The 25804-nt window shown below is 42.8% G+C and overlaps 1 protein-coding gene across 3 annotated transcripts in view; it reads right to left on the reverse strand.

The window, feature by feature from the left end:
- Positions 1-25804, reverse strand: part of TANC2 (tetratricopeptide repeat, ankyrin repeat and coiled-coil containing 2) — a gene marked incomplete at its 3' end in the record, with an annotated part of 194571 nt that overhangs the window by 58491 nt on the left and 110276 nt on the right. For all 3 annotated transcript variants that reach the window (XM_083469381.1, XM_083469380.1, XM_083469382.1), the window contains one exon: positions 6759-6907. In XM_083469381.1, the coding sequence (XP_083325507.1) occupies positions 6759-6907 (149 nt within the window). The remainder of the gene's footprint in view (positions 1-6758; positions 6908-25804) is intronic.

Below are 25804 nucleotides of genomic sequence, written 5' to 3' on the forward strand. Positions count from 1 at the left end.
GGATTCAAACTGCCAACCTTCTGATCAGCAAGCCCAAGAGGCTCAGTGGTTTAGACCACAGCGCCACCCATGTCCCTTATGTTATATGAATCTTAAATCAGATGTATTAATTTTTTAATGATATAAAAAAATTGTTTAAGCATTATGGATGTGAGAAATGTCTGCAACTGACTCTTTTAAAGTAGGGCAATGAAAATATAGCCAGAATTAATTTAGAAGGACACTTGCTTGGGTATCTGTGAGGGAAGCGATATAATTTGCTGCAGAAATTCTACTGCTGCTTGTGAAAATTCTCACGTCTTCGGAAAGCAAATACATAAGTGTGGCAAGAAGCAGAGCACCTCTTCCCAATAAAGCAAAGAAAGACAAGCCTTTACACTAGATAGCAAAACACAAAATCTGTTAGCGACACAGAACGACTAGAGGCAAGAGAACCACTGCCAACAGCCCAAGCACCCCACCTGAACCAACAGGGCTCTTATTTTTTTTATTGATTGTAAGTGGCTTTTCAGGAGTTCTGGTTATGTAAGAAACTCCCAGCGGCAAAAGGGACAGTCTGCAAGCTCTTGTGTCTCAGAGTGGTTTTCTTTACTTAATGGGATTTGAAAGTTAAGGGGAAATTAATAACTCGATTCTCAACCAAACACCAGATACTATGATTAGCAAGACAACGGTTGGTAATCCAAACAATTTCCCCCACAATGATTCATTATGTCGAGCAATCAATCCCAGGACAGACAGGTTCCAGTGGTAGGTTTGCTGCTATGTGTAGTGGGCAGTAAGCTACAATGAGTGGAAAGAGACTTGGAGAGGGTTGAAGGAAAGGGGTAACAGTGCTATTAATATAACAACCTCCTGCTAGCTGATTCAGAGCACCATCATACTTTATAATCTTCTCCTACAGATTGCTCATTGCATGAGGAAGGAATCTCAACTGGAAAACTCTTTTTTTGCCCCCTTCCACCAGGCCTAAATTGAAGCAGCTATCAGTCTCTTGTTCAAGCACATATAACCCATGTACATCATAGGGACCAAATTGCTAATATATTTCAAGATGGCAAAGCAAAGGAAATTTTAGTTCAGCAAAATATAACATGAATGTTATCTCGTGTGTCTGACATTAATTAACCAGGTCCTTTTAGTGCTTCAGCCCATTTTAAGTGCTGTTTTTCATGTTTAAGTCTCATTGAGTTTTCAACCAGGCTATTTGAAGTTAGGGCCTTTGTGTTGTGTTGCTATATAATTCCAAGGCATCACACTGCATCTAGGCCAAAGTTATTACGTTCACTCACTGATTTGGGACAAGAGGAATTCTTAACAAAACCACCCCAATTTGCCCATGCCTCACTACAGCCTTATCACTGCCCTTAACGAAAGTACCACTCACAGAAAACAGCTTTTACAGGTATTATTTTTCCTTTACATACACAGAAAGTATTCAAAGCCCATCAGAAACCTGCTCATGCAAAAACTAGCTCAGAGATATAAATCTATTACAGAATGCAACCATTCCTCCACAGATACCTTCTTGTCCTTGCCTTCCAGAAGCATATTTGCTTTTTTATATGAAGATGGAATCTATTTTTTAATCCCTGAACACAAGGAACCACTTATAACGGAAGTCTCTGCTCTCTGCTTCGATCTATTCAATTAAGTGCCCATTAAAAATAAGCTAAAGAAAAAGGATGTTTGTATACATCCTTGCCTTCAACGCTACCCAGGCACACTGCCTCCCTGGCTATCAGGCTGCCCCTGACAGTCAGAAAATAAGTGGCTTTGAAAGAGGAGATTGTGATAGTTGTCAGCCCGTGTGATTCTCCTTTTCTTATATATAAATTTTTTATTAGATTTTCCACAGTGATAACACAAACCACAAAGCAAAATGATACACAAATACAGAAAAAGAAAAAAGAAAGGGGGGAAGGGGGGAACAATAAACAGATAAACAATAACAACAAACTTAATTCTCCACAAATCCGACCTTTTAAACATCTTGGTTGACTTCCTCAAATCCCTCCCTTCTGAGTTTCCTTGTAATTAAAAGTAACAGCTTTCCAATATCATTATTAAACTAAAACAATTTCCAATTATAGTCCTTCTTATTCACTTTTCTTAACATTCTAAATCCCATTTATTTAATTATAACTTAATTTAATCCTAGGCCTATTTCTTTCTTTCAAGTAATTTCTAATTTTTATATATTATATACCGTATTATTTGCTCCATAAGACTCACTTTTTCCCTCCTAAAAATTAAGGGGAAATGTTTGTGCGTCTTATGGAGCGAATGCAGGCTGCGCAGCTATCCCAGAAGCCAGAACAGCAAGAGGGATTGCTGCTTTCACTGCACAGCGATCCTTCTTGCTGTTCTGGCTTCTGAGATTCAGAATAATTTTTTTTCTTGTTTTCCTCCTCCAAAAACTAGGTGCGTCTTGTGGTCTGGTGCGTCTTATAGAGCGAAAAATGCGGTATATTATAATATTATATATATATTTATATATTTTTTATTGTTATATTACAATATTTATTCAAATAGTCCTCGAATTTCTTTCTGGCCGTGGATTCTTCCAGTCAGGTCAGCTAGCTCCGTGTGATTCTCACCTTAAACGTCACCCAGTGCAGAGCCACCAAATAACCAGCTAGAGGGTGAATTTGCAGGTAGAGACTGCATGGGCTGAGAGTTCAGACATTTCCCACTTGCAAACCTACAAGGCATCTCAAAGAGGTGGATGGGGATTGTGCCTTCAAAGACAGCCAGCCAACCAATCCCAGTTTGGGAGGCTGTCATTTGAGGACACCTTTCAAGCTGGAATGGAATGACCTTAAAGGTGGGACTGCGTGAAATTCCACTTCCCAACGCATTTTATTTTTTCATAAGAATGTCTATATACTCCACAAAAGATTACGATTAAAATCTCAAAACAATTTAAGCTGAAGGGCATAAGTGCATCCATATGGTACGCCAGATCCTTCCCACTCTACCCCACGCAGGCCAACGTCACCTGTCAATCACTTGATGCCATTATGACATCCTGTGGCAACTTGAAAGGGGCTCGCATTTGAAGTCTGTCTGCAAGCAAACCACTTGCAAAAGGACTTCAGAAAGATGTCTTGGTAAAATGCCATTTACCAAGGTTTGAGTTGGGTATCAAAAACTGTTGTACTGACAGCTGGAATCAGGAATAGAATCTCTGCCAGCACTAAGGAACTATAGATACCAGGGCCTGAGCTAGATATCAGAACTGCCCCTTCCAAGAAATGCCCCAAGGCTTGAGTTTGGTAGCAGGACTGTCAATCTGAATGAACTCCGGGTACCATGACTTGAACTGGGTATGAATACCATCTGTACAGAAGACTTTTAGCTACCAAATCTAGAGCTAGAGTACTGAGAGTGCAAGAAACATTGCCCCTGCTTTTGCACTCATATACTGTTCAATACCGACTCAGCCTGGAGTGACTAAAGGAGAGGAAGTGGATTTCTGTGCAACAAACAGTCTGCTCTGAGAGTCTTCCCAATCACAGAGGTATTTGGGGGTCAATGTTAATGGTGCCCCATGACTCACAGGCACAGCTCATATCAACCTCGAGCCCAACTTTATGGCATAGCTGTCAACTTACAGATTTGAAAATAAGGGACCAGCAGCCTCGAAAATAAGGGACCAGCAGCCAAAATAAGGGATTTTTTGGGCACAAGTATGTTCAACTTCTGAGCCCCTCCAAGCCAAAGGCAGAAAGCCCAGCCAGCAGCCAAACGAAGCCTCAAACAGTGGTTCCCATAGCGCAGCAACCCGGCAAAGGGGATGCAGCAAGGAAAACCACCATCACCTCTCTGCTGGGAAGCGCTGAGCAAAGGCGATTCCCCAGGCAACACGGCCGATTTGATCGGCACAAGGCATGCAAGCTCCACCCCCCATTCATTCTTAGACTCCTTACTGGGTGAGCAACGCAGCCAAGCAACACAGCTGGAGCCTCCCTCCTCTCTAGCCGTCAGGGAGGGAGGGAGATGAGCTGCTTCCTTTGAAACCCGGGAAATTTAAGGGACATCATCAATAAGGGACATCAGCGGGACACGGCGCTAGAATAAGGGACTTTCCCGCCAAATAAGGGACGGTTGACAGCTATGCTTTATGGAACTCCTGGCTGAAGTCATGCAGGCCCCCTTTCCTGTTGAACTTTTGGTGCTCCGTGAATACTTTTTTCTTTATTCCAACAGGCATTTTAACAATTCTAATTTTATGATTTTAACTGATTTTCATTCTTATTGCATTGAGTTTCTTGTACACTGCTTAGAGACTGTTGTGATTAAGTAGCATATAAATTGTTGAAATAAGAAATAGTGATATCCATGCAAGGTCGACCTAAACTTTGGCGGGAAAGCACTTCTAGCTGGGCTCATTTGCAGCCACTATGAGGAGAGGAGAAAGCTTGATCCACAGGCAGATATTTTAGGGTTGCCATAAGTTTGGGAATTCCTGGACATGTCCTCTTTTGGGGGTCCTACATGCCCATCCAGGGGGGATTTGACATTTTAAAGCAAATGTCCTGGATTTGGGGCGTTTTTCAATATAAAAAATAATGGTGCGTAGGCAGTTCTGGTTCAGGCTCGGGTGACCCAGGCTTTGGCTCGGCGGTGGCTGAGTGGTTATCAGGCAATTGCCCTAAAAAAGCTCAAAAACTTTTTGCGTCTGATTTTTTACCATTTGAAATATGGCAATCCTAAGATATTTGCAAGCGCCTTAACTAGAGCCATCAGGAGGAAGAAATGTCTACAAATTATTTCATTTGCATTGTTAATTTTATTTGGCTTTGTCAAGGGCATCGTTTTAAACTGAGGGCACAGAAATAGTACTTCATTTATTAATGGCTGCCTGAATGACTATCAGTCATAAATGGAAAAAGATCAATCCACTGTCTTTAGAGAACGGGTGCCTGAGGGTATGAGATACAGTTTACTCAATTAAACTTACAAATTTGATAGGTTATAGAGGGAAGGCAACACAGTGATATCATTGACAAATGAAGCCTTTTTATTCAATATTGGAATGATGTAGAGCAACTCTGTTCTATTTTGGGAATGATCTGAATAACTGTGTGTGATTCTGGTTAACCTGATTTAAATTTAAGTAATTTAATATTGATTGGATATATTTTTTAATTTTTGTTATTCGATGTAAACCTAGCTACTAATTATTATTTGAGGTAGTTGTTATCCTGTTTTATCTAACATCATTAGAATGTACAACTCAGCTTATTTAATAAACATTCAAAAATCAAAAGTTTATTTTCATTCTATTCTAAAATTAGTTTGTAGATCATGGTACTGGGAGCTCCACAAGAACTCTGCTGCCTGTAGCAGAGCCATTACTAGCCTGAAAATGGGAGCACCCCCCTCCCCCCATTAAAAATGTAAATGGGGGGGGGCATCTGCAGATAGAAAAATATTTTTCTAGTGGGAAGAAGAAGAAGAAGAAGAAGAAGAAGAAGAAGAAGAAGAAGAAGAAGTAGTAGTAGTAGTTTGGATTTGATATCCCGCCTTTCACTTCCCTTCAGGAGTCTCAAAGCAGCTAACATTCTCCTTTCCCTTCCTCCCCCACAACAAACACTCTGTGAGGTGAGTGGGGCTGAGAGACTTCAGAGAAGTGTGACTGGCCCAAGGTCACTCAGCAGCTGCATGTGGAGGAACGGAGACGCGAACCCGGTTCCCCAGATTACGAGACTACCACTCTTAACCACTACACCACACTGGCTCTCATAGTGGGGTAGGAGAGCTGGGGGAAAAATCACAGCTGGCAAACAAAGTGACCCTTGGGTTTCAGATAGTACATGGGTAAAGTAAAGGTAAAGGGACCCTTGACCATTAGGTCCAGTTGTGACCGACTTTGGGGTTGCGACGCTCATCTCGCTTTATTGGCTGAGGGAGCCAGCGTACAGCTTCCGGGTCATGTGGCCACCATGACTAAGCCGCTTCTGGCAAACCAGAGCAGTGCACGGAAACGCCGTTTACCTTCCCTCCGGAGCGGTACCTATTTATCTACTTGCACTCTGATGTGCTTTCGAACTAGTAGGTTGGCAGGAGAAGGAACCGAGCAACGGGAGATCACCCCGTTGTGGGGATTCAAACTGCCAGCCTTCTGATAGGCAAGTCCTAGGCTCTGTGGCTTAACCCACAGCGCCACCCGCGCCCCTTAGTACATGGGTAGACCAGACCAAAAAGGCACAAATTTCCACAGTCTAGGAGGCCCAGTAGGCTTAATTTGGTCACAATCACATATACACTTACAGATTTAATACTAAATACATTACTTCTGATAAACGAACCACTATAGCCGCTAGAGAGCCATGAAAATTTGTGTCCTGGGCTTTTTAGACTCCCCTACCAATGTACTTCTGAAACCAAAGGGGCACATTGGTTGCCAGATGTGGCAATATTTTCAGCTCTCCTGCTCCACTAATCTGAGCTTGCGGGAACAAGTTGGGCCACAGGGGACAAGCTTTGCACCCACTTCAGCTGTGTCCCAATCTACTACGGTTGCCGCACAATTCGAAATCAGCATTTTGTATTTCATTGGGACATGGTTCTCCTACCTCTGCCACTAGAGAAGAGAGAGCCTATGAAGTAATCTCCGATGAATCTTAGATTATGAGCCATGGCTTCCGGGGATTATATTTTTAACAGAACCCCTCATTTTGCAAATCAAGCATTACGTCAAGAAACAAGACACAGTCCAATCACTATCAATCAGCACAAAAGAAGCCCACCTGATTGTCCTCCTGTACTTCCATACTGTACTGCTGCCCTGCCTGCACTTCCGTGACTTTCTCTCCCAGGAGGAAGCCCAGGCGAGTCATGAGTGTGTTTGCTGCCTCATCTACAGATGGAGGGGGTCCCAGTTCCTGCTCAGCTTCACCTGCAGAGAGGGGAGGAAATAGGATGTCAACTGTAAAAATTATACTTCACAACATCTTTATCCAATCTTTCCCAGGTCTTTCCCACCTCACTATCTCTTCCCAATATTCAAATTACAGTGGTACCTCGGGTTAAGTACTTAATTCGTTCCGGAGGTCCGTTCTTAACCTGAAACTGTTCTTAACCTGAAGCACCTCTTTAGCTATTGGGCCTCCTGCTGCCGCCGTGCTGCCGGAGCACGATTTCTGTTCTCATCCTGAAGCAAAGTTCTTATCCTGAAGCGCTATTTCTGGGTTAGTGGAGTCTGTAACCTGAAGCATATGTAACCTGAAGTGTATGTAACCCAAGGTACCACTGTAGATTATGATGATGATATACCAAATATATAGTTCCATTTTCTCCCACCAAGAGTGTTTGCTCGCTTCTAAACCAATTATCTCATTGCACCTATAGGATAGAAACAATCCAACTGCCTGTTATAAGGACCAGAAACTTTTTTTTAATAATTAAAGAGAAAAGTTCTTCAAAGTTACCGAATACTTAAGATTCTGATTTCCTAGAGAGAACTCTGCAGGTCCACAATTACAAAGCAAGCAAATAAATAACCCCTATGAACAATTCTGAACAAAACTGGTTGAGTCTGTATGTACAGAAAACTCTACTTCTACTAGGCCCTTGCTACTGTTTTCAGTGTTACAAACTTAAACTTAGAAACACATCCATAAATCTCAAGCCAAGAAATGTTTATACACACATATGCTCATGAGAGTTGCTCCTGGATTACATGTTTAAACAGTGCAATTTTTATATACTTATCAAAACTGGCCCATGGCAGCTTACGTTAATTTAAAAAACAAATAAATAGCATTTTTTAAACGTTCAACATAAAAGCAGCAGTCAAGGGGGTGAACTGCTTTTAGCTAGATTGTTCTGAGAGATGGTTCTGAATTCAGATAGGTGAAGGCTCAAAGAGCAGCATGTCTTGTCGCTGTATTATCACACTACACTGTGACACAGGCAAACAAAACAAACCTCACCCCATTCTGCAGATATTTGTACCCTGTGATCCTAACACAAACAGTGGCCACTCCTTTTTTATCTTCCCGGAGGTCTTAGTTCAGAACTTCCTCAGGGTTTTCAGTGAAGCAGGCAAGTATTTGTAGCAAAGCAAACGAGTTTTCCTCAAGAGACACCAGCAATGTACAAAATATGACAATGAGCAAGAGGCGCAGACTGTGCACATCCTGTTGTTTATCTCATGTAACAACCGCTCAATGGTATCTAGCATAGATGATATAAATGATGATATCCAGGACTGGCATAGGGGCAAGCATAGTTAGGTACAAGCTGATGGGCTTGACACAGAGAAGAGCTCTACAAAGCATGACTGTCTGTCTGTCTGCCCATCAAGGAGACACATCTGGGCCCAGGGAGAGGAGGGTAAGTGAGTGATTAGTAGTGGTGGCACTTGCGACAACAGCAGAAGAACCAGATGGTCCCTATGAAGGTGGCATCATTGCTGAATGGGGGCCCAGGTCGGGGCTGGCCATGAGTCCAGAAGTGGCACCATTCTAGGGGGCCACTGAGGTTTGGCCTTGGCGTGATCAGATCATATGAGTGAACACTTCTAGTTTCTCAAGTAAGTGCTGAATAGACATACCATCTTCTCTATCTCTGCAGCAGCTTAGCTACACTCAGGAGGAGGAGAAACTATTTTTTGACTCACAAGGAAAATGTCTGAGAGCTCTAAGCAACAGTCGTTGGCTGAAGCAGCTGTTTCCTGGAATGATATACAGTGCAAGCAGAGAGTGCCGTTTTACGAACAACCGGAATATTAATAATGCAGCGTGACTTGTCTTTTAAATGTGCCTCAAAAGGGGTTTTCATACTCTCAAGATGTTTTCAGGAGAAATTCATTCATAGCAGAAGACCATTTTATTGTGCATCCAATTTCATACACACAAAATAAAACTGAGACAAGAATTTTCACCACACCTGCTCAGATTTTGAGCCACTATTTCACAAGAGGCCTTAATAGTTCTAGGATGAAAGAACAACGTATTCAAGTCAAGCATTCCATTGTGTTCCCCTATGCTCCTTTGAAAAGCCCAAAACAGCTAATTATGCAGTTACAAAAGAGGGGTAAACATAACAAAAAGTGTCTATGCACTTTTTTAAAACTCTGAATATCTTTGCATGGAACTCTGTAGAGCAATTAATTTCTTTAGGTAGTTACATCCAGCTAATTCAAGCAAAAGACTCTGCAAGGTAAAACTAGTATCAGCTTAAACAAAGACAATTTAAAAACATAGTACACATGTAAAAAGATTAAAATAAGACAGTTAAATGAAAACAACCCAGTACAGATCAGCAATCACTCCCAATCCAGAAAGAGCAACAAGAACTCCAGATCAACAGTAACTGGAAGTAGGCGGAAATAGGAAAGTCTTTAAAAGCCTGTTTAAAAAGAGACTAAAGAAAGGGCAGGTCCTGAAGCTGAGACTCCAATACTTTGGCCACCTCATGAGAAGAGAAGACTCCCTGGAAAAGACCCTGGTGTTGGCAAAGATTGAGGGCACAAGGAGAAGGGGACGACAGAGGATGAGATGGCTGGACAGTGTTCTCGAAGCTACCAGCATGAGTTTGACCCAACTGCGGGAGGCAGTGGAAGACAGAAGTGCCTGGCGTGCTCTGGTCCATGGGGTCACAAAGAGTCGGACACGATTAAACGACTAAACAACAACAACAACATGGAAGGGAGTTCAAGTGAGAGGGCCATAACCTTTTCTAGCTACTAGGTCTGGCTGATTTTGATGCTGGGTCTGCTAACAGGGTCTGTTAGGACCTATATGCACAGCAATTACTTCAAGTAACTTGGCCCCAAACAGTTTAGGGCTTAAAGGTAACAAAACAATTTGGGTGTTACACACATCAACCATTTAGCTCCTTTCAAGGTGGAAGGATTCGTATTTGGATGGTGCCTGCTGAGTAAACAATACATGGACACTAATAAAACTGAAATGTGCTTGGATGTTCTCCCAGATCTCCCTCAAAAATATGTGTCACGTCAAACAAAAATGGAATCAAGCTACCTACAGTGCACACATAGGTGCAACAGCATCCGTGAAGACTTACTTTTGCAAAAGTCATTTTTTATCTATTTATCTATATTAGGGCTGCCATATATCCAGCGGATTTTTGCTGAATCAGCACAATGTCCGGGACGTATGGCAAGTAGGGCAATAGATAGATGATAGATAGATAGATAGATAGATAGATAGATATAGATGATAGATATAGATAGATAGATAGATAGATAGATAGATAGATAGATAGATAATAGATAGATAGAGATAGAGATAGAGATAGAGATAGAGATAGAGATAGAGATAGAGATAGAGATAGAGATAGATAGATAGATAGATAGATAGATAGAAAATAAAATATCAACAACTTTGTCCAGATTTTCACTTTTGGGAATACGGCAACCAGAACGGAGGTCCGTTCTGAACCTGAAACTGTTCTTAACCTGAAGCACCACTTTAGCTAATGGAGCCTCCCGCTGCTGCTGCGCCGCCATCACATGATTTCTGTTCTCATCCTGAAGCAAAGTTCTTAACCCAAGGTACTATTTCTGGGTTAGCGGAGTCTGTAACCTGAAGCGTATGTAACCCGAGGTACCACTGTACTTGACAATTTAATCTTCAATAATGGTTTTCACCAGTGTTCTCATAACATATGTCAACTGGCCTTTAATATTCCCACATCCCCTCTCAATCCCTTTTTTAAAAAAACTGGTGTTACAATGGACACTTTCCCATCCTGAGGGATGGAGGCTGACCTTAGGGACAAGTTACTTTGGTTAGAATATCAGCAATTTCAAATTTGAGAACTTTCAAGACTCAGTGTTTTGTGCATTTTTTTATTTGTCAGTGAGGCCTAGAGCCCCATTACTTCCTCAAACTCTCAAGAAAGTTTGTTCAGGCACAGGGACCTGCCCTACATCTTCTGCGATGAAGACAGATGCAGACAATGTAGTCAGCTTCTTTGTGATCTAAATTTCTTCCTTTAGCACACCTTTGATTCCAGTGTCATACAAAGCTCCAACTGCAGAATACTTTACCTTGCACCCCATCTTTGTACTAGATAACAACCCTGGGAAGTATGCAACAAAATTCTGGCCCTAGCGTAATTTCTTCCCCTCTCCTCCCTCCATGTCAACCCCCCTATCTGTTTTTGCACCAATAAGACATTTACTTTAGTGCTACACCAAATACAACCCTCTATTCTGTTTCAAACAAATTTTAATTACATGCTTCCTGTTTCCTCTACAGTGCCTTTGTTAGTTGACTTAAAACAGATGTATTCGATTACTTTACATACCATTCCCTTAATTTAGGTATTTCTAGAATATTCCAATATTTGGCATATATTATCTTGGCTGTTTTGGGAACAGTACCCCCTCTTTCTCTCCAAATATTGTTAATGCTTAGCAAGAATATTTTGGGTTTGAAACTTAGTATTTCTTCCATAATGTTATCATAGCTTCTCCAATTTGACTCCAGTGCATTCTAGTATGTTTTAATTAAGTTTTTACTCATCAACAGTTTAATTCTTTTCCAGCAACTCCATTTCGTTGATTTCTTGCCCATTTCTCCAGCTAACTCAACCATTCTATATATATGCAACAACAGGTGGTGCATTTGTGATAATGCTTTCTTTGGATTATTAACCAAAATGTACTCAAAGCACATCAACTATTTTCAGCTATTATTTCTAGTACAGGTTCACCCTGCCCAAAAAGGAGCAAGCTCTTCCTTTAACAAAGTGAACTGCTAGTTCAGTTCATACACAACAAAAATAGCATCCAGAATGTTACAGGCTGCTGTGCTGAAGTACAGGGTAAAAAAGTAAATCAGGTGCTATACTGAAATAATATAATATGTGATTGGCAGAATGTGAAAAGGTGAGGCTTTTCCCAATTATTGTATTACCCTGTTTAATTTCTGCCTTCCACGCAGCTGATAAGGACAAGTCATCATTTACTTTGTTCCTGTATTTCTCACTGCAAAGTGCTCTTGTTGGAAGAGTGTGAATCTCCCCAGGAGGAAGAATACATTACTTCTTTCGGATTGCTTAGCAACAGTGATTAAGTGACTAAGCAACCTTAGCAACAGCAGCGCCTCCATATTTGCCTAAATAAGTTTTAGAGTATTGCCTCCACATTTTGCTTTCTAACATTCTTTAAAGATGCCTGATTGACTTACTTTTCTTTTTTTAAAAAAAAATGTAGGCTATGAGTTCAGGGCTCCTATTGGGGGTGGTGAGGGACTGAACATAAAGATTGATTAACTAGAAACCCTTTAAAATTCTATCCTAAAACAAACTTAATTCACCTTTAGTTCACCCAGCAACTAGCTCAATGAACTTCATTCACATGGGCAGCTCAAGAGAGGGGCAAATGCTGCCCCAAAGAAGCTCTCCTTCCCACTTGCCTCATCCCCCCTCGCAATTGTTGGACTACGGTCATTAACACATATTGTCTGTGGCTGCTCTCAGACTTTGAAACTCACACCCTAGAAAAAGTGAAGACTGTCTCCCTCCTTGTTGTGCTTCTGCTGGCAGGTAAAGATCATCTTGTTCCAACAGACGTTGGGGAACTGACTGCTCTTAATGAGAGGGCTGGTGCCATGTCTGTTTGTTGTGTGTGTGTGTGTGTGTGTGTGTGTGTGAGAGAGAGAGAGAGAGAGAGAGAGAGAACGAACATATATTGTATTTACCTGAATGTAATGCACGCTATTTTTGGCCAAATTACATTGTGAAAATGAGGGTGCACATAAAATTTGATGGCACATTTACATTTGCCAGCAAATACTTTTTTGGTTTCAAGGTTTTGAAAATTGAGGTGCACATTAGATTTGCGTAAATACGGTATTATTTCTATTAATGTTTGATTGTTTTAACGATAAAAAATATTTTTAGCTGTTCCTATTTTATTTGTAAGCCACTATGAGTCCCTGTCAGGGAAAAAGGTGGGGTATGAATGAATGAATGAATGAATAATATACCTGTAATGGGAATTGGGGTTGCTTGTGCGTAAACTGCAAACTGCTCCAAGCTAGCCGTGTAGCTAAAACTTTCCCCGGTTGACAGCCCTTGAAACGCGACTGTCTTAGTCACTGGCAGAATCCGTCAGTGGGCGGGACCTAAATTTGCGCCAACATAGGAGTTGTTTGACTCCAAATCTCCGTCTAGATTCCCTGCGTGGAAGCCTTCTGCGCAGCGTGGGCATGCCAAGCAGAGGTCCTGTGCTCTCTCCACTGATTTCACTGGAAGAGTCTCTGAGCCTCCCCTCCGCCTTGCTCTCAGCTTCCCCTTTCTCCCTGGTGTCCCCTGGATTTCTTTCCCCCGTGGAAACCCTCTCTCTCTCCTTGCTAGTTCCCTCCCCTGCATCACTGGAACGACTTTCCTCTCCTCTTCCCTCTGATGGCAGTTCCCTGACAATACCATTACTTTTCTTTCTGCGATCTTGACATTTAGGACACAACAGTGTTGCCCCTGTCCACTGATGGCCGGAAAGTGACTTATGTTCTGCTAAGATGCAAAAGAGGATTTACAAGAAGTCTGTCTGATCCCTGCTCAAACAGTTCACAGCAAAACAGGAGTGTGGGGAAAAGTTAAGGTCGCCTATTTGGGGAAGGGATGTGCAAGAGATTCTTTCATTTTCTACAAGTACTCTTCTTTAGCTGTATTCCCTATTGGCAGAAGAATTCTGTCCCACATAGAATGTCTCCTTTTGTCTGCTTATAAAAGTCCAGCTCAATAAATTAACGTACTTTGCTTATCAGTAATTTTCATCAGAATAATTTGCAATGTTCCACACCCAGCTCTGTTGGATCATTTGGCCTTTACATGGACAGGGCTTGATTAGAGGGGGCAAGTTTTAGTGGAAGGTCAGCAATCATGCAACCTAGAATCTCCACAGTTGCTCTCATTATTCATACACAGTTGTTGGGACAACAGAGTAATGATCTTTGTTTAGCATAATAAATTAAAAGATCATGAAAGCACTACTACAGGAGGAAATATAGAAATATTAAAACTTAATTTGGAACATTTTAAAGAGGAAAAAAAAAAACCTGGGGCTGGGGAAGGTACAAACTCCTCCTTTCTCCAGCTCAGTTAACAGTTGCAGTCTTCCAGCCACAAACCTTTGGCTAAGACACTGCAGTCGATTCACATTTCATTTAACAGTTTCCCAAATTTGAGCTTTTAACTACTGTTTTGCTTTCATTTGCTGTGATACTTAATTTCCCGCAGGAGATGTGCTGGGCCTCCACTAGAAATTGAAATATCCCATACTCTCATTTGGAAGGTCCTCCCCTAGATATTAAATATGAGTGGGCTGACTGTGGTTCATGAGTAAGAAGGAAAATTGTCCTCCATGCTGCAATGAACTCACATTTTCGTTATTACTTTACACACCCGAGGTTCAAGCGTGGACACTGTAAGCACAATTAGGACTAAATATTCCTTACTGAATAAATATGTTGCGCAAAATATTTGAGCCATTTTAAGTATGAAGATGCCCAGCATTAGCTTGACTGGCAAACTGAGTCCGCAACTTCAGGATACTTTATATTCCCACAATAGTTTGGTTATTCTGCCCTAAATTTATTCAGGATTCGAACCGCCTTTGTTGCTCTAGTCAACAATATCTATGTTACTAAAAGTATTTATTGGTCTCTCTTCAACTGAAATGTTCAGAGGCCTACGAAAAATAAATCACCAAGCAATACAATTACAAAAAATAAATAAATCACAGAAACACAGCAGGCGAGCACAGTGGCGTAGCGTGGGGGGTGCAGGGGGGGGCCGGCAGCACCGGGCGCAACATCTGGGGGTTAGGGTTAGGGGGCGCAAATCCACGGGTTAGGGGGCGCAAATTACTTGCCTTGCCCCGGGTGCTGACAACCCACGCTACGCCACTGGGCGAGCATAATATCATATATCTACACTAAAACAACTAAAAAGTGTAACAAATAAAAAGGTTTTCATCCAGCACTGAAAAGGAAACACAGACCAAGTCAGGAGGGCAATGTTTGCCAGTGGTCAAGATGGCAACTTAAGTTCATAGCTCGCTTAAAGGTAAAGGGACCCCTGACCATTCGGTCCAGTCGTGGCCGACTCTGGGGTTGCGGCGCTCATCTCGCTTTACTGGCCAAGGGAGCCGGCGTACAACTTCCGGGTCATGTGGCCAGCATGACTAAGCCACTTTCTGGCGAACCAGAGCAGCGCCCGGAAACGTCGTTTACCTTCGCACCGCAGCAGTACCTATTTATCTACTTGCACTTTGATGTGCTTTCGAATTGCTAGGTTGGCAGGAGCAGGGACCGAGCAACGGGAGCTCACCCCGTCACAAGGATTCGAACCACCAACCTTCTGATCGGCAAGTCCTAGACTCTGTGGTTTAACCCACAGCGCCACCCGTGTCCCTCATAGCTCTCTTACCCATATGCATAAAGGAGTTTTGGGGTCATATAAGCAGTAGCTATAAGAAGTGGGGGCCTTGCCTACAGACAGAAGGTCCCATTTCAGGTGATGGCTAAATAAGGAAAAATGCTGATATCATAAACATAAGTCAAATAAGTACTGGGGAACCTTTATGCCCATCTCTCCTCAGACTTGCCATTATAGAATGGCATGCTCTCAGATGAAAAAGTTCCTGAAAAATCTCTCCACCACTGACACGTCCAGCTTGGTAATATATTCCTGAAGTTGCAGAGAGCCAGTGCAATGAAGTACAGTGGTACCTCGGGTTAAGTACTTAATTCGTTCCGGAGGTTCGTTCTTAACCTGAAACTATTCTTAACCTGAAGCACCACTTTAGCTAATGGGGCCTCCTGCTGCCGCCACGTCGCCGGAGCACGATTTCTGTTCTTATCCTGCAGCAAAGTTCTTAACCTGAAGCACTATTTCTGGGTTAGCGGAGTCTGTAACCTGAAGCGTATGTAACCCGAGGTACCACTGTAGTAGATAGTATGCTGCATTTTTACCAGATTCCTACTTGACAAGGGAGCTCTTTGAGTGGTTACGCTATACAAAGATAAAAGTTGACCATATGTTGTACACTTCCTGCAGATTAGCAAATGAGTGACAATACCCTGCACACCACATTTTGATAAAAGGAATCCCCTTATCTCAACATTTTGAAACCACATTGGTATCCTGTTTTCTGATATATCTGCTCCCACCCCGTCACAGAACCCAGAGAATGCATTAATTTCCCAACTTGCAAAGTCTCCTAAGAGGCCAACAAGGCTAAATGTAACATTCTTTATCATTTAAGTTAATGGTAAAATCCAAAGTTTTTCTTTTGATTTATTTCATTTAGAAATTAACTTCCGATCCATTTTCTCTATGGTTTACAGCCTAGAGTAGCACTTCGGGGGAAATGGAAGATTTAAGTGCCCTAGTTCGTATTTATTTCAAAAGTCTGAAAAACAATAACCAGAATACTGTATTTTTCGCTCTATAAGACACACAAGACCACAAGATGCGCCTAGTTTTTGGAGGAGGAAAACAAGGGGGAAAATATTCTGAATCTCAGAAGCCAGAACAGCAAGAGGGATCGCTGCGCAGTGAAAGCAGCAATCCCTCTTGCTGTTCTGGCTTCTGGGATAGCTGCGCAGCCTGCATTCGCTCCATAAGACGCACACACATTTCCCCTTACTTTTTAGGAGGGAAGAAGTGAGTCTTATAGAGCAAAAAATACGGTAATTGTTTTGGCTCCCAATATGTTAATAATTCTGTAACAGACAAAGCTCCCTCATCTACTAGAGCCTCCATAGCCATGAAGTTGTCAAATGGGGGGGGGGGGATCCAATATAGCTGAATGGTTATGCTAGATAGCCTCCCCTCCCTGACATGACTGTCTGAGATGTAGACAGGGGGCTGCTGTGGTTTTTCAGAAAATCTTTCATTGCAGCAATTCTTGGCGACAATGGAGAAGTTCTCCATTGAAGGGAAGTAAATATTACACTTTTAGAAAAAAATATCTGAACCCAAACATGGCCAACCTTCAAAATTTTCTCCAGCCAAGTAATATGTAAAAAATGTGTCTATTGGGGTAAACTGTGCATACAAATGCATATATTAGTAAAAAATGTTTTAGGGAAATTGCTTTGAATTCTACCAGGGGAAACTGCTTTCCCCCAAAAAAATTAAAATTAAAAAAAAGTATACAGTTGTACCTTCGAAGTCAAACAGAATCCGTTCTAGAAGTCTGTTCGACTTCCAAAACGTTCTAAAACCAAAGCATTGCTTCTGATTGGCTGCAGGAAGCTCCTGCAGCCAATTGGAAGCCGCGGAAGCCCCCTCAGATGTTCAGCTTCCAAAAATCGTTCGAAAACCGGAACACTCATTTCCGGATTTTGATTGTTCGGGAGACAATTTGTTCAGGAGCCAAGGCGTTTGAGATCCAAGGTACGACTGTATTAGGCAAAACGGCATGTAAAAATGTGTGCATTGTGAGAAATAAAAGTGCTGATTACTTTTCATGAGGACATTTTAAAAAACAATCCAGCAAACGATGTGGAAATGTGTAGAACACAACCGGAAAAATGAGAAACTAAGACAGAGTTGCCTGTCCCTAACACTACTGGGAGCCTACTTCAGAGACAAGCAGGCTTATCTGAGTGTTGGGAAAGTATGAGGCCTACAGAGCGGAAGGGAGAATACATCAGTTATTTATAATATTGGACAATAGTAATTCAATGTGATGAAATCACAGGTACCTTGAAACCAAAGAGAGCAGGATGAAACTTTAAGTTAGCAAACTAGAACTGGAAGGAAAACAACAACTGTAAATGTATATAGTTTGGACAACAAACAGCACACATGCAGCAGCAGCAGGGGTAACGGAAAAGTTAGCCCAAACCCAAGGAAAAATAAGCGGAATCAAACGTGTTCTGCTGGAAAACCTATAGGGATTAGAATAAAAAGCACAGAAATAAATCACATTAAGAGCCCTTCAACTGAACAGAGATAAACTGAAGAAGGACCCTAAGCTTTTAAAAAAGTTTACAAGCTAAGAACAAAACTAACTTAATCCGGTGGGGAGAAAGAGAGAGAAAGAAAAGCAGCAGAATAAAAATAAATAGATTGCTTTTGCTTTTCTTTTTTAAAAAGATGCAGTAGCTGCTTTATTTTAAATGGCAAAATGTTGAAATTTTGGGCACCCAAGCCAACAGAGCAACTTGGGACTTTAAGGGAGTCCCTTATTTGACTGGAGATGCCTTGTTAATAGCATGATCTGACCTGGATAACCAAAAACCTCACCTGAATCATGCCTCTTGTAATTTGGGCCGCACAGAGAACCTACACAAATCTCTAACACACACACACACACAGTACTTTTATTGTGGAATTAATAATGTGAAAGCCATTGTAAAAGCATCTGTCTCATTTTACAAGTGGGAAACACTGAAACTGAGAGGACAAGCCCAAGACTGAAGAAGAGGAGTTTGGATTTGATATCCCTCTTTATCACTACCCGAAGGAGTCTCAAAGCGGCTAACATTCTCCTTTCCCTTCCTCCCCCACAACAAACGCTCTGTGAGGTGAGTGGGGCTGAGAGACTTCAGAGAAGTGTGACTGGCCCAAGGTCACCCAGCAGCTGCATGTGGAGGAGTGGAGACACGAACCCGGTTCCCCAGATTACGAGTCTACCACTCTTAACCACTACACCACACTGGCTCTCTAGTGAATCTATAGCAAAAAAAATTTACTAACCACCGACTACCATATCAACGGCTGTTCACAAACACCCTTCATCCCTACTTTCCCATTTTACTGCTAGTCAAGGCTGACTTGCCTAAGTTTATCAGTGCATCCATTATTTACTTAAATCATTTTCCTTATCTTCAATTGAAAACGCTCCTAGAATGGTTCTACTGATGAATAAAAAATAAGACAGCCCCAGCCTTCGGACTTATAGTTTAAAAGACAAAACACAAAAGGGAAAAGGGATGGGGAGGGAGGAGGAAGAAAGCAGACACCAGTTCTTAAAGTTACAGGGTAATTATTCATTCACACAGCTTCCTTACAGGCAGGTGGTTCAGAGCAGATAGACATAGCACAGAAGCAATAGTCAATGCAACAGACAAATCATTTTGACCCATCAAAAAAAAAAAAAAAAAAAAACCCCACAGAAACATATACTGAATAACTTCATGAATAGTAGAGCAGGCACATGACATTTTCACTGCAGTGGAACAGCACAGAAAATCACACACTGCATTCTCAAATGTAAAATAATGCATAACTGTCATCTGGTACAGTGGTAACTCTGGTTGCAAACAGGATCCATTCCGGAGGCCTGTTCGCAACATGAAAAGCCCGCAACCTGAAGCGGCGTATCTGCGCAGGTGCGTGGTGTGATTTGGTGCTTCTTCACATGCACGAAGCGCTATTTAGCGCTTCTGCGCATGCGCGAGCAACAAAACCCAGAAGTAACCCTTTCCGGTACTTCTGGGTCACCGTGGGACGCAACCTGAAAAAACATATAATGAAGCAAACATAACATGAGGTACGATTGTATTATATTGGTTGCAGTTTGCGGTTCAGTTCTCTGCATGTTATTCAGAATTACGTCCTACTGTATTGAGTGGAAGTTGGGGTATGAGTAAGATTTGGGGTCCAGGAATATTAAGCTACCTCAGCCTGTTTCAAGAGTGTTGGGTTGTAATCCTAAACAGATGCTCCAGCAAATAAGCTCCACTTAAATTAGTGGGATTTATGGGCAAACATTACTCTGGTTAGCATAGAATTAACTGGTGCCAGGCATCCGAAGCAGAGCATGGTGCTCAATCATGCTTGAACCATTCCAGTTCCTTTATTTTGCAAATTAAGCAATGCGATGGAATAATCTGTTACCTTAGCGCTTTCTTTTCTGTTCTCTTTAAACTAAAAATCTGTACATGCTGAATACATTTCATATTTCTGAATAAACTTTTAGGTTCTCAAGAACACTTATGTTCTACCTAGTTCTCCACATACATATTTGTGTCTTAAAAGGTAAAAGGTAAAGGGACCCCTGACCATTAGGTCCAATCGTGACCGACTCTAGGGTTGCGGCACTCATCTCGCTTTATTGGCTGAGGGAGCCGGCGTTTGTCCGCAGACAGCTTCTGGGTCATGTGGCCAGCATGACTAAGCCGCTTCTGGCAAACCAGAGCAGCGCACGGAAACACCGTTTACCTTCCCGCCGGAGTGGTACCTATTTATCTACTTGCACTGGTGTGCTTTCGAACTGCTAGGTTGGCAGGAGCAGGGGCCGAGCAACGGGAGCTCACCCCGTCGCGGGGATTCGAACCGCCGACCTTCTGATCGGCAAGTCCTAGGCTCTGTGGTTTAACCCACAGCGCCACCTGCGTCCCATTTGTGTCTTACTTCCTTTTAATAACTTCTTCCTTTCTCTTTCTCTTTCTCTTTCTCTTTCTCTTTCTCTTTCTCTCTCTCTCTCTCTCTCTCTGACACACAGAAACAGCTCCTTCCTTTCCCCATTCCCATCTGTGCTTCTCTGAACCCTTTACTAAGATTACAGGATTTCTTAAGATCCTTTTGCCTCTGTGCCATATCTTATGTTTGACTCCTTTCTACAGACTCAAAGAGTCCAAAGTAGTTTGCAGCTCTTTAAAGTAACTCTGTAAGGTGACTGGCTGCACCATGCTAACAGCAGCATTTGAAGAATCGCACCAGCCGCCAAGGAAAAGGAACAATGCTGGCTGGGTGGTAGCTAATAAAAGACAGCCATCTTAAAAGATGTGTTCACTCTCTGCATCTTTGTGGGAAGGCATTCCAGGGTTCTTTTTAACCACGTTCTACTCAATGTTAATTTTATTTAGAAATGTAGCTGTTGTAAAAAAAAATAATTTTGTCACAATGTAATGGTGCGCACATCCCTTCTCTCACATTTTGCTGCCTATTTTGGGAAGACTATCATACTAAAATCTCTAGGTAGGACGTGAGATTTCACAAGGGCAACATCTTCTACCAAGCATTTACAGTCAAACCTTGTTCTGCATCCGCCTCCACCTGCATCCGCTTCAGCAAACGTCTGTAGCAAACCCAGAAGTACCAGAACAGGTTGCTTCTGGGTTCACCGCTCGCACATGCGCAGAAACACTAAATCGCGCATGCGCAGACACAGGGCTTTGATGTGCGTCATTTTGGGGTTGCGGCAGGGCCTCCGGAATGGATCCCTGCCGTAACCCGAGGTTCCACTGTAGCAGTCTCTCTGGGATACTGGAACCAAGAGCCCGCCACAGCAAGGCAAATAAGAGGGGTAAGGCTATAGCTTTTGCATCTGAGATGCTTCCCCTTGAGATCTTGTAGGGCTGTCCCAAGTACAGTCATACCTCACATTGCGTCCGCTTCAGGTTACATGTTTTCATGTTGCGTCCCGCGGCAACCCAGAAGTACCAGAACGGGTTACTTCCGGGTTTCGCCGCTCACGCATGCACAAAGCGCTAAATTGCACCATGCGTGTGCACAGACACAGTACTTCAGTTTGCATCAGGTCCATGTTACAGCCTGGCCTCTGAAACGGATCCCATCCATAACACGAGGTTCCACTGTAAACTGAAGTATTCAAGCCACCTTGGGCCTTTTGGTTCATTATATCGTCCAGGGTCAAATTAATAGGCTTCCAAAGACCTTTTTTTGAAAATCTCAGGACTACTTCAAATATAATACAGAGAAATGTTCCACTGTTGATCAGATAAAATCTTCATGATACGAAAGCAATGGCATGATGTAAGGTTATAAGTAAAACATAATCTGCTTATTTGGCATTTTCTTCCATTAATTCTCTCTATAAAACATTACAAATGTATTGTGAAAACATAGCAGTATGAAAAGAATCCTGGTTTTTTTGGGGGGGGAGGCAGCATGCAGCAATAATCTTCAAATTACGAAATGAGGGTCAACATTTTCACTACAATAATTGAAATATTACCTCTGCAACAAAGGACTTAACTATTCTGGAGTGCAATGAGAAACTACAGTGTGTGAGGAGAAGAAAAAATAAGGCCAGAGACCTTGGCTTTAACTTCAAAATGTTAAGTATGAACGGCAACACGAAGTTCCTCTCCCCCTCTCCTACCTGAGGTTTCTGAGGACTAACCCTATTTCATCACAGGAGAAAATAGCACATACCTCATATGGAATGTTCCACAACAGGGAGTGGAGAGAGGTGGTGGGAAGCAAGAAAAACAAACCTTTTTATGTCAAAGTAATTCCCTCTGGTGAGTTTTGGCTTCCAGTATTCTCAACAGAAACCTTAAAAAGCCTATTTTCTTCTATTTTTTCCTTTCATCATCTGCAAACACGCGTATGTAAACATGCTGCAAACTTCCCCAGCAAGTCAGATTCTTTGCTCCCTTCTCTCCAATGAACTGCAGTCCTCTTTGAAGAGAAGGGAGGGGTGAGAGGAGAAGGAGGGAGTCAAGTTCCCCTGAAAGATATCCTAACATATGGAACTGCATTGCTGACACATAAACAGCTCTCTCCATGACTCTCCCATATGCTTTGTGACTTTGCCATTTATTTTTATCTTATTCCAAAACGCTTCTTTAAGTAATATTAACCTTCCAGGTCTCAGACGGGATTAGGAATGCATCCTTACACATAGCCTGTGCTAAACTGCGACAATTGGTTTTCAACATTTTTTCACCGGCTAAATTGAAGTCAGCCTTCTCCTAGGGGAAACCGCGGCGTTTGCCATTGCCTCTTTTTCTGACCTTGTTCTCAGAACCAGTTTTAAACTGGAAAACTCTGTGTGACTTATCAAAGTATTGCATATGTCAGTGTCCACATCACAAGAATACAATCTCCATGTAATACCTGTGCATATAACAGAACTCAGCAGTCAAAATTTCAGAAAACGGCTAAAAATAGATCCTCCCCAACTCTTCAGATAAAAGTCTTGTCTCCCTGCATTGTGCTCCCTTTGTGCACAGCCTACATGAGGTTGCCAAGCAACTAGTCCAAGTTCAGAAGCAGCCAAGCAAGCGAGCTGCAGCTAAATAAAGATTTAATGGAATTCTCACATCTGCAACAGCCTGCAGTCCCTCAAGATACTGAAGAAGTCAACTGATGAACAGAAGAGTCAAGGAACATATCAGGTTAAGTCGTGGAGGCCCTTTCTTTCGAACTATGCCGTTTTCTGCAGACTACACGGAGATGCAAACATTTCATCAAAATCTGCAGAAAATCAAAACTAGCAAGTTAGGAAAACGTACGTTTTGGCATGCAAATCCACAGCCATTTGCATTCTGCTGTGCTAGGGTTTCAAGCAAAACAGAAGGGAATGAAAAGCAGAGCCTCAAAGCAGACCCCACCACCAAGCTACATGTTACGTACCTGGATCTGTAAGTCAAAGGGATCTCTTTGCAGATGCACAAACTACATGCTACAGCAACGCAGGGCAGCAACTGTGAAACACTTAAACACTATGAGAACACTGGAACCTTCCCTTTTGAGGATGGTAAATAAGAGCAGAGTCAGCAGCCACCTGTTCAATTTCTTCCATCTAAAGCAGGAGCAAGGAGGACTCCTACAAAGAGGAAGAAGAGCAGGAACACTGAAAGTGCTACTCTATCAGGTGAACAGCCTCTGGTTTCCTCTCCGCAGTTTTCCCACAGTCACAGAGAAAGATGGCTGAAAATAGCTCACAGTGGGCTGGGGTGGGGAGGGCGATGGTGGTTTAGGCTGCTAGCCTATGGCGTGAGTGCAGCCATAGGAGCTCACAGAATTTAGATAGAGCTGGCATGTCATCATTATTGCAATTAATAATAACATTATCACTCCCAGGGCTTTTTATTTTTCTAGAAAAAGAGGTGGTGGAGCTTGCTGAGAACCCGCCCAAAGTTGTTGAGCTTTTCTTAGGGGGGCACCCACCTTCTCTTCTTCGCGCCCCCCCCCCCACCGCCACTTTCGGCGATGATGCTGCCGACCTCCACCTTGTGCAGCCACAATCGCCGCACCAACACGATTGCCGCGGCAACCTGATTGGCACACCGCACAACCCCTGTTCCTTTGCGCCCGCTGGCGCACAGCCCCAACCTAAAGAGCTGCCGGAATGCACCAAAGAGGGGCCAGAACTCAGTTCTGGTGCGTTCCAGCTGAAAAAAAGCCCTGATCACTCCTTATACAGTGGTACCTTGGGTTACATACGCTTCAGGTTACATATGCTTCAGGTTACACACTCCCCTAACCCAGAAATAGTGCTTCGGGTTAAGAACTTGGCTTCAGGATGAGAACAGAAATCGTGTTCCAGTGGCGCAGCAGCAGCAGGAGGCCCCATTAGCTAAAGTGGTGCTTCAGGTTAAGAACAGTTTCAGGTTAAGTACGGACCTCCGGAACGAATTACAGTGGTGCCCCGCAAGACGAATGCCTCGCAAGATGGAAAACCCGCTAGACGAAAGGGTTTTCAGTTTTTGAGCTGCTTCGCAAGACGAATTTCCCTATGGGCTTGCTTCGCAAGACGAAAACGTCTTGCGAGTGTTCCGATTTTTTTCGCTCCCCCCCCTTTTTCTAAGCCGCTAAGCCACTAATAGCCTTTTAGCCGCTAAGCCGCTAAGCCTTTAATAGCCGCTAATCCGCTAAGCCGCTAATAGGGTTGCTTCGCAAGACAAAAAAAACGCTAGACAAAGAGACTCGCGGAACGGATTATTTTCGTCTTGCGAGGCACCACTGTAAGTACTTAACCTGAGGTACCACTGTAATAGTAAATTCGGGAAGTGAGTGCTGACAGAAATGGAACCAAAATGAGGCCACAGAGAAATAAGAAAGAAGTGTTAATATACCTGGGGGGAGCCCCAATTTTGGCAGTAGTGTTTTTCCTCCAAAGGTTAAGGGGGAGGGAAGGAGATCAATGGTGATTGATCATGCTGAGTAGCCACTGAAAGATCACAGACTGCATAAAAGGGCAGGAGGACTAAAGGGGGAAATGGATGGGAATGCCCCCTTTGAGCTCTTTACATGTTATAAAATCCTGAAGAATGCTTGGGTGGTTGGCTGGAAGCTTGAATAGGCATATTCATGCTAAAAGGTGAGAATACAGGCCATTATTTTGATGCAAGTTCCACATAATTACAAGTATGTGCTGTGCTTAGGGAGATTTTTAAGGATTGATGTTTTTATTATGTTTTTAGATGTAGATGTTGTAAAGGGACACAGGTGGCGCTGTGGGTTAAACCACAGAGCCTAGGACTTGCGAATCAGAAGGTCAGTGGTTCGAATCCCCGCAACGGGGTGAGCTCCCGTTGCTCGGTCCCTGCTCCTGCCAACCTAGCAGTTCAAAAGCACGTCAAAGTGCAAGTAAATAAATATGTACCGCTCCGGCGGGAAGGTAAACAGTGTTTCCGTGCGCTGCTCTGGTTCACCAGAAGCGGCTTAGTCATGCTGGCCACATGACCCGGAAGCTGTACGCCTTGGCCAATAAAGCGAGATGAGCGCCGCAACCCCAGAGTCAGTCACAACTGGACCTAATGGTCAGGGGTCCCTTTACCTTTACCTAAGCTGCCTAGAGTGGCTGGGGAAACCCAGCCAGATGGGTAGGGTGTTGTTGTTGTTTTATTTTAAAGAAAGGAATGTCCTGCCCCAAAGTACAAAATCTTTATCTCTGTGTCTGCGGGAAATGAGCTAAGGGCGCTTTTGACCCCAAACAGTAGTGCCCATAGTGCCTTTCCAAAATAAGGGTGAAGACAAAGAAGAGAAAGGAAAAAACCATGACTGCTGTTATCTGTAACTGATGCTTATCAAATGGGTTTCCATACAGTTCAGCCCTAGGAGTCGTGCATACCCAGGTCGGCTGCAGAGAGTCTTCTAGACC

This window comes from Podarcis liolepis, assembly GCF_965112155.1.
Source record: "Podarcis liolepis genome assembly, chromosome: 13".
NCBI lineage: Eukaryota > Metazoa > Chordata > Lepidosauria > Squamata > Lacertidae > Podarcis > Podarcis liolepis.